At 40.1% G+C, this 9,852-nt stretch overlaps 1 protein-coding gene across 1 annotated transcript; it reads left to right on the forward strand.

Annotated features, from left to right (window-relative positions):
* Positions 1-347: 347 nt before the first annotated feature.
* Positions 348-7,388, forward strand: ifrd1 (interferon-related developmental regulator 1). Its single transcript, XM_047390422.1, has 12 exons — positions 348-575; positions 3,123-3,227; positions 3,750-3,831; positions 4,204-4,328; positions 4,478-4,635; positions 4,735-4,785; positions 5,127-5,305; positions 5,378-5,486; positions 5,598-5,732; positions 5,834-5,962; positions 6,736-6,831; positions 6,918-7,388. Exons 1-12 carry the CDS (start codon positions 545-547, stop codon positions 7,002-7,004), a joined length of 1,287 nt encoding a protein of 428 aa, XP_047246378.1. The 5' UTR covers positions 348-544; the 3' UTR covers positions 7,005-7,388.
* Positions 7,389-9,852: the final 2,464 nt, after the last annotated feature.

Consider the following 9,852-nt stretch of genomic DNA (forward strand, 5'->3'; position numbering starts at 1 on the left):
TTCAGTGTACGTGTGTTTACAGTTAAGTGTTGATAGAAATGTTAAGTAAAATAAACATAGCGCTGTAGCAATTTTTTTTTTTTTTTTGATAACCTTTACGGCCTCACCATTTCACCTAACGCACTGCGTCGCGCGCAAACACAATACACAATAAACGCAATACATCCCCTTCGCTCTTCCCCCTCCCCGCCGTTATCCTATTGGTCACCATTTCACCTAACGCACTGCGTCACGCTCAAACACACGCAATACACCCCCCTCGCTGCTCCCCCTCCCCGCCGTTCTCCTATTGGTCAGTGATGCCGGGAAAGGTCCTCGTGACATGCTGCCGGTATAAATACAGAGAGCGGTTATCCTGTGGCGAAGCACTGGTGTATGCGAGGAAAATGTATCGTCTCGGCCAACAGTATATCTCCAAGATCGCCTTCGATTTCTTTTTATCAACTGTGCCACGAGAACGTTTTCACTTTACTAGACAATACAATAAAAGCTGGCCGTGTATTGGCTGATTTTTGATTAAACATTGTTATTGAATTACAGGACAATGCCAAGGAACAAGAAGAAGAACAGCAAGGGTGAGTAGTCGAGCGGTAGCTAAGCTGTGGCTTTGCCTCTGTAAGCTGTCTGCGTGATGGGACTTGTAGTTCTTTTAGCCTTCCCTGCATATTGCGTGGAATTGTACGTGTTAATAGTTGGAACTACAAACGTTGGAGCCCGGCCTAGGCGGAAACAAAAGCTAGCTAGAAATTATCCCACAAAGCTTTGCTTTGTGCTAAAAGTTAGAAATTATATGACTTTATGCTTATATTCTGTAATAATTTCACATACAAGAGTAGACACAAAATCTCTGTTTACTATGTGCTTAATAAGCTAACATCAGCCACTCCCTGTCCTAAACACGTCGCTGCCGTCAATATTAAATTATTGTGTTAAAACACTTTTTAGCGCCATTTGGTTATCATTGCTGTTTAATTAGTGGCGTATTTGGAGTTTAATGTGTACGTAATCAAGAGAAGTCGGGCTTTGTGAGGTGAAGTCGTATTATTTCCATCTTATTCGATTAGCCATATTTGTTTTTACTGGTTGTTTGTCATACCTCATATTTACCGACGTTACACACGTTTTTATAAACGGTGTTTGTATTTTTATATTGTTATTATGAGTTGTAGCGGTGTAGTAGAAGAAGGAGGACATTTTGTCCTCCGTATAGCGGGTCAGCGAAGAGGCGCCGCCCGGTTCCCAGCAATCAGCTGTGTTGCGGGGAAAGCACTGTGTAAACACGCGTTAATGTGTGACGTGATTAAACTGATAGTTTGTAAATTGCTCGCTAAAGGGCATTGACTTGGCTCTGAATGTATGGCAGATATATTTGCGAAACTAATTGTTATATTGATAAACTAACATGCATGTCCTTCTGAGGTGAAGCCTGTTGAGTCTGGTCTGGTTGGATTTCAGCTTGGCTCCTACCTGCTATAATTATTCTTCCTGAAAACTGAAAGATCTTCTCTAAATGAATAAAGAAAGATTCCTAAGGTTTAAAGCATTACGCTGCCAGCTGTTAAGTATATATAATTTCACTCCTTCACTTAGTAAAGTATATTTTTAAGTTGTTTTTAGTTTCGAAAAGCCCCAGTTCTATGTAAAATCTCCCATTTTGGTCTATACAACTCAGAGATAAACAGCATGTGCTCCGATGGGCTTTTTTTGAATTAAAGAATCAGAGAAAGGTGAGTGCTATTTGCTTTGATGCTTCAATGAAAGTCGTCGTGAGTGTGATCTCCATTTTCTCTTGTATTCAAAACAACTACGTCTAGTAAAGAACTGGCAGCATATAGTTTTTTTTTTGTTTTTTTGTCTAATGGTCCTTAGAATAGAAAAAAATCTGTATTGGTCAAAGCGAAATTGGCTGGTCAGATCACAAAGACAGCTGGAAATCTACGTCAACCAGGAAGTCTTTACTGGTGCATCTCTGATTCCTGCTGTTTGGAAATAATGTATAATATTGATCATTGTAGTTATAATAATGTCATGCTACTGGTCATTTACTTATTTAAAAGTATGTAGTAAATATTTCCTAAATGTAGTCATTTTCAAATAAGTGTGCTTATTTCACCTAATACTATACAGAGCGAAAACAACATTTCTGTAAGCACTAGGGTTGCACCGATCGATCGGCCCCCATCTTCCTTAATTTTGAAAGATCGGAGATACTTACATGCGAAACAGATCTTATCCACTTGTCTAAACTATTTTGCAAGTTTTGTTTCTTTTTAAAATATTAAAAATGAAAGACTAAAGGAACTGCAATGCTCTAGACTTTTCATTTATATTTGAGAGCACTGCCTCATATGCAGTTAAAACAAGTTTATTTTGTTTCATGGGTATTGTTCTGTTTTTTTCCAATAAAATGATATTGGAACATTGAAGGTGTATTATGACCTTATAACATCTGATGGTGTCAGTTAAAAAAGAAAGTCAGTATCGGCCAAAATCAACAGGTCAGGCTTTTGAAAGATCGATGATCGGCCCTGGTATGACCCTAGTATGCATGGAAGATGTGTAGATGCATTTGTTTTCAGTTTGCTGACTAGAAGTGTGCAGAAACAGGTCCTCCGCACATGTCTGGACCCCCATTCAAAGCACATGGAACATAGAAGTGGTATGACGAGAATTAAGTGCTTGATCAGCCCTATGCCAACTCCACTAGATGGCTTTGAGTGGTTTTCTCCTTTTTGGTCAAAAATAACTTTGAGCATAATGTGAATGCCTGCTTCCTCTTTCAACAACAGTTAGACATTTGGATTATTATTTATTTATTTTTTGCTCCGTCTTTGTATTCAGTGTTGCAACTGCAGTGGTCAATAGAGCTATATTGACAACCTGTGTCTTTCCAATCTGAACCCAGCTGTATTTGCACACGCAACCGCAGTCAGTTCGCTCTGACTAGCTTTTCATACATGGTATCTGCAGGATCAGCTACGCAAAGCGCACAGTTGATTAGATAACAATGGTATTTGCTGCAATACCTGTACGATACCTGAGTTACATAATTTGTCTATTACACGTTTGTGCAGAACGAAGCTCCTATGCTATTTTTTTTAATTATTATTTTTTTTTCTCAGGGGGCCAGCAAAGAGCTGTGCAGCCTTTCAGTGATGAGGATGCCTCCATCGAGACCCTCAGTCATTGCAGCAGCTTCAGTGACGTCACAAGTGTAGCAGATGAAGGTAGGCTCATCTGTGCCTGTTTCTATTCTGTGCCCATCCTTCACAGTTAATAGCACCCCTGGTAAAGATGTGTATTAAACCTCTAAATTCTGTGGCAGCTGTCTACCAGGGAGGTTATAACCTCTCCTATCACCCTCCTCTGTGTGTGTGTGTGTAAAACATTTTAATTATCCTTATTAGAATGCCATGTTCTTTCATCTTTCCCATTTCGAAGAGAGTCTGGCAGAAACTTCCTTCTGTGTCACATCATATTTCTACCCCAGGGATACAGGAAATTGTGGATTACTAATTAAAGGGTAATAAAACGTTTCAAGAGACTGATCAAATTACCTCCTAAAGTGTCCACCCACACTGAATAAATGAACTCAAATTAGAAGTTGGGTTTTTGACATATTTTAGTTTTTAATATAGAGATCATCTTATTTATTATAAGGCTTTGTACACATCTTCTAAAGGATGCTAATACGTACGTCTGTAAATTTGAACTATTAATGATGTGATTCTTTTTATTATTGTTTGTAGGTGGAGAGGCGAGTGAGGACACTGCCCAGGAGGACTTCCAGTATAAGCTGAAGGGGTTTATAGACAGCACTGTGGATAAGAGGTTAAAGTCCTGTTCAAATTCTAACATCCTCATGTTATCTCGTCTCGTGGAAATTGCTCCCTTCACGCAGATCCATGTAGAACTTTAAACTTTAGTAACAAGCCAGAAACAAAGTTAAGGTGTGATTTTTGGGTAGCATTCAGTTTCGCCCTCTCTGATCACGGTACCAATCAGAAAATAGGCTTCACGGCAAAAACAGTTGTAAAGCAAATAGTTTCATTCTAACACCAGTGCTATCACATACAGGCATAGCCTGATCACTAGTTGAACCTCTGGGACTGATGCTGATTTAGTCTAAGTAAAGATCAAACTTTCACTGGAAACCAGATCGTGCTCGGATTAGACTTCACTTCTTTGTCTCTGTCTCTTTAGTGCTAAGACAAGACAGGGGGCTCTGGACGGCCTCAAGACGGCGATGGCCACTCGGATCCTGTACGAGTTCATCTCAGAGCGAAGGATGACCATCACAGACAGCATTGAGCGTTGCCTCAAGAAAGGTATCAGCAGAAGACTCCTCCTGTTCTAACGTCCATCTGTCTTCATGTTAATGACTGGTCCATTTATCAGCAGATGTTGTTTTAAAAGCCAATATATTCCTTGCAAATTTCTCCTGGACCATGTTGACGCCTTCTCTTCCCGTTGTCAGGTAAAGGCGAGGAGCAGAGGGCGGCAGCGTCCTTGGCGTGCTTGCTGTGTATTCAGCTAGGCTCGGGAATTGAGAGCGAGGAGGTGTTCAAGACCCTAAAGCCCATCTTCAAAACTATCTTGGCAGATGGATCAGCTAACATACAAGCGAGACAAGCTGTGAGTCTGGTGAAACCTCATTGACCCGTCATTGCAGCTGTGACGTCTGAAATTTCCAAGCTAGCGTCAACTGAAATCGGCATTTTTCTTCTTTAATAGGTGGCGACAAGTCTGGGGCTCTGTACGCTTGTTGCAGAGGATGACATTTTGGTGAGCAGCTTAATCACGTCTATTTGTTGGGTTGACACTTCTGGGTTCAGCAGAGACGTCGCTGTGACGGGCTTTTGTTGGATGTGTGTATTTATTGCTCGCTGTCAGGAGTGACGTCGTGCCTAATCTGGTCTTGACACTTGCTAAATTAGCTGCATTAGCAGCTGAGCTGGGGCATGCAGTGGCTCGCAAGGTATTTAAACTCCTGGAACTTTTTCACGCTTGCAACCACAAACAGAGGAGAAAGTAAATACGTTGAGGTTTATGTTTGTTACATAAATCGGCTGTGAATGGTTTTGCACTCCTGGTTCTGAACATCTTTTTGCTTCCTGCTGCTTCAGGACGTGCAGGCAACGATGGAGTGCTTCGAGAACCTATTCACCCGGTCGTACGCGAGGGCAGACGGAACTTGTCCTTCGATCAATCCACAGACGAGTCAGCTCCACGTCAACGCACTGCTCTCCTGGGCCCTGCTGCTCACCATCTGCTCAGCCAGCCAGCTCAAAGACATCTTAAAAAAGTGAGATTCCGACCAGTGGCGTTTAAAAATCAATAGTTTTGTTGCGAAAATATTTGCCGTTCTGTTGTGCAGGCACCTGCCCAGACTGCAGCAGCTGCTGGAGAGCGATGATGTCAACATGAGAATCGCTGCAGGGGAGACTATTGCTTTGCTCTTTGAGCTGGCGAGGGACATTGATTCGGTAAGTTCACAAATGGGTTAATTTCCCACCACCTGTCAGACACTAAATGGTTTTATTTCTGACATCACAGCAAGATGCTAACTTAAGATATTTTTATGTTCAAATATGCAGGAATTTGAGTTTGACGAGTGGGATGAACTGTGTAATAAGCTGAATGCGTTAGCTACCGACTGCAACAAGCACAGAGCCAAAACTGACAAGAGGAAGCAGAGGTCTGTGTTTAGGGATGTACTAAAAGCTGTTGAGGTGGGTGTTTTTGTTTGTTGGGTTTTAATTCTCACTCTGTGGTGAAGAGGATTCCAATTTTTTTAAGAGGACATTCCTAAAGTATTTGTATTTGTTTCCAGGAGGGGGACTTCCAATCTGAGACGATTCGCTTTGGAACCGAACGTATGACCATTGACAGCTGGGTCAGAAAGAGGACCTATGATGCTTTCAGAGAGTTTGTGGGCTCTGGGATGAACTACCACCTACAAGTAATAAAGTCTTTGTTAATTATTAAGGAAAATCTATTTGATAGACCTGTTTTTATATACAAATTTCTGTCCACAAAATTATCTACTTTTGACTACTGGTTATATCTTCTATATGCAAAAAATATAAACATACCACTTGAGGTTTTTCACATGTTGTCACATTAAAACTGCAAGTTTCAATGCGCCTAATTTTTATTTACTTGTATTATTTTTTTGTGGTGTGAATTAGTTTTTTCCCTGCTTACACTGATACCCATAAATAAAGTCAAGGCAACAACCTGCCTTCAAGCGTTTTTGTCAGATGAGACTAAAATGAAGCCTTCCGGCCTAGAGAGAGAATGCTCTGTGTTGGATGGGGAACTAGAACACCGGATCAGCCTCAACATGCCATCCCCGATGTGAAACATGGCAGAGAAAGCATCATGATGTGGTTGTCGCTCGTCTTAAGCAACCTGGTCAGAGTTGATGAGTTGGGCTAAATACAGCGCAGTCTTGGAAGAAAACCTATTTCAGGGTTCAAAACTTGAGACTGGGGCAGAAGCTCACCTTTCAGCAGAACATCGACACTAAGGATACAGCCGGAGGTAGAGAGATGCATACCTCAAGAGTTATAGTTGTGTTGCAGTTGAAGGTGGAGTCTATCACTCAAAATCTTGGTGATTATATTGAAGGTTGCAATCGGAACGTGGCAGAATGTGAAGAAGTTTAAGGGGTATGAATGCTTTTGGAAAGCACTGTGTCTCATACTGATGCATTATCCTCTGTTCCTCCAGGCAAATGAGTTCATCAGGGATGTGTTTGAACTGGGACCACCCATTTTGGTTGATTCAGCCACAATGAAGGCCATGAAAATTTCTCGCTTTGAAAGGGTAAATACGCATTACAGGGTCCCTTGTTTATAAAGTTGGACTATTCCTGTGTAAGACCTGCTCTAATCTCAACTCTTCTTTTTCAGCATCTCCACAACTCTGCAGCATTCAAGGCTCGGACCAAGGCCAGAAGCAAGTTCAGAGACAAGAGGGTGGATGTGGGAGAATTTTAAATCTTTTTTTTTTTTCACTATTTGTTAAACCTGTTAGCTCTATTAAGCCACTTTTAGTAGAATTGTAAGAAATGTGTGTTTATGTGACCGTAACTTCTGAAGTCTATGAAATTCCCTCCTTTGAAACATTTGCTATGTTATGCCAACTGATGTCCTCTAATGTATCAATAAAACATCTTGTCCATCACCGACTAACAGGATGAAAATATTTAATATTTAAAAATGGATTTTGGACGGACTGGTGGTGTTGTACAGATGTGTATTTTCTCATATTGCTGTGTATTCATTTTTTTTCTCCTTGCATTTTAGTAATTTATGGAAAATTTAGACCTTTGTCTTGTACTATTAATATTCTATTTACATTAAAACACATGGTGTAACACATTTTACCCTTTGACTTTGTATTACTTTGCACAAATAAGTTAGCTTTTATTGTTTATGTTGAATCTAAGTGAATATTGTCTTTGGTAGTGGTTATATATTAGAGGATGGTGGAACTGAAAAGTAACGGAGTGCATTTGCTGTCTTGATTTTGCAGCATATTTTAGACTTGCAGAGCAAGCATAGGAAAAACAAATTGGTGGAACTGCAGTTCCAGTTTAATGTATTAGATTTTGGTGTTTTAAACATGGCAGAATGGTTACTTTCACATGAGTGCCTTTTTGTTGTTTCATTGCATAAATACATTTTAATTTGCCAACCTGCTGGCATTTTAACTGAATCTGACTAAATGTCGCATTTATTTTTATGGGCAGCAAACCAGTGGAGGATCTGTGATGTTGTGGGTCTGGGAACCTTGGTAGGATCCTCATTTCTAGTCGGAGTACACCAATGATTAAAACATGTTTTTCAAGGTCAATTTATAACAAACACTTTAACCAACTAATAAATTATTACCCCCTAATTTTTGATAGTTAGCAAATGTGTCAGTTGTCCCCCCCATATTGTCCCCCTCTTGTCACCCCACTTCCTGTCTGCTTATTTTGAAAACCATGTAGACCACTAGTGCCACAAAATATAAAAGAAAGAAAAGATCTTTCCACTTAAACATCTGTTTCAGCTAGTATGTGGTCAATAAGCAAAAATAATAATAATAATAATAATCTGAAATGCCCCACAGAAATGAAATTAAGATCTTTGATCCAAATCCAATATGGCCGTCAACATGGTAATAGCAAGAGCAAAAAAGATACTGACCTCAAAAAAGTATAAAACATGGTGACAGCTTCAGTGATGAACTGTTTAGTGACCCTCCTGATGATTTTAATCTAATTAAGACTGCCACACACAGAACCTGTTAGCAAATGTGCCGCTACAAGGTTTGAAGGCATAAAATCAATTAATCAGTCAACCAATGAATGAATCAACCAATCAACTAATCAATACTTTATTTACAGAGTGGTACTAAAACCAATAAAACACCTTAAAATCAATTCTAAAAACCACAGATAGCCAATGAAATACATTGTTATTAGATTGAAGTGAATAGCCTGGTCCCTGGGCACAGGTGTTGCATTTCTGTTTGTCTCCAAAGTCAGAACCTGGAAATAACCGTGGTCCAGTATAAAGTGAAAGAAAAAACTGTATAATTTGCTTATTGTTCTGCTCAGTGCCAGGCAAGGTGCTGTGTTGAAGTACAAACCATCAGAAGTATACCTATATACTGAATGCACTACTGCAGCTACCACTACGTTTTAGACATGTGACGGCCATATTGGAGTTTGAGGGCCGGGTTTGGGGGAAATCTTCTGGCTAAAGTCAGAAATCTCCCTTTCATGGGCATCCCAGCGGTTTTTTCTGACTTGAAATTTAGAAATGTTGCATTCTCAGTAAAAACTAAAAGCAGCATACATCATAATGGCTCCTCAAAGTCCAACAAGAATATGTATTATTGTATTATCTCTAGATCTGACCTCTGATGCAAATAGAAAACAGTGTAAGTCGTTGTGGTGGTTAGGTATTGATCAGCGAGCTTAGTGGCAGCATTTCAGTAGAAAAAAATCCACCTTTTGTCGCTTTATGCATGATCTAAATGATGGCTGCTGATGACTATTAGATGTGATTGTTATGGAAATGTTAATTGTGCTTCAGCTAATTGGCCTTCCAAGGCAGTTGATTTAATTTGCAAAGTCTGTTTTAATATCATAATAACATGAGTCAATGGAAGCTAATGTGGCAGGCTGCTTGATCAACTGCAGCACTCTGACCCAGTCTTTGCTATGGCTAGTTAGGCAATCCCATGTTTCCAGTCACTGTCAGCAAGAATAGTTCACTTGCACACACAGCCTCTCCAGATGGATGCTTTTGAATAGTTAATGCAATTATTCCACTTGTAAGCTTCTGTAATATCTCCATTTGTAGCTCTGTCAGCCAATATGCTCCCTTTTTTTTTGTTAAAGTCTGACATTGATAGTTGTGTTCTACATACTTGCACTCCGTCACTGTTTTTTTTCCCCTTCTTTTCAGAGTTTTTCAACTCAGCACTAACATTGAAAAATGGATCGAAGCGATCATCATTTGCCCAACTGAATGAATGCTGTGTGTTTTCTCCACAACAAAATGTCAAATGTAGTGACTGATAAAAATGGCTGCTGCCTGCATTTTGCTTTCTGTCACTTTCTGTTAAAGCCATACAGTGACTACAGCAACCATGCTGAGGATTCCTCAAAAGGATTTGAGCAGAGTCTAGAGAGCAGAAGCCACAGAGATGACTTAAGTGTTGAAGAAACAAAGCTATTTAGAATGTCTTGTTCTCCTCTGTTTGATTCCCACATGTGACGGGGGTGTTGTCCTACCTCAGATCAGCTGTGGAATAATATGATGGCTGCAGAGGCACCGCAGATATTTT

Source organism: Girardinichthys multiradiatus, chromosome 17 (genome assembly GCF_021462225.1).
Source record: "Girardinichthys multiradiatus isolate DD_20200921_A chromosome 17, DD_fGirMul_XY1, whole genome shotgun sequence".
Classification (NCBI taxonomy): domain Eukaryota; kingdom Metazoa; phylum Chordata; class Actinopteri; order Cyprinodontiformes; family Goodeidae; genus Girardinichthys; species Girardinichthys multiradiatus.

Excerpts from the sequence above, each read along its gene's own strand:
- ifrd1 (XM_047390422.1), top strand. The coding sequence starts at position 545 with ATGCCAAGGAACAAGAAGAAGAACAGCAAGG. Across the intron at positions 576-3,122 it reads CAAGAAGAAGAACAGCAAGG|GGGGCCAGCAAAGAGCTGTG; the intron begins GTGAGTAGTCGA and ends TTTTTTTCTCAG. Across the intron at positions 3,832-4,203 it reads GACAGCACTGTGGATAAGAG|TGCTAAGACAAGACAGGGGG; the intron begins GTTAAAGTCCTG and ends CTGTCTCTTTAG.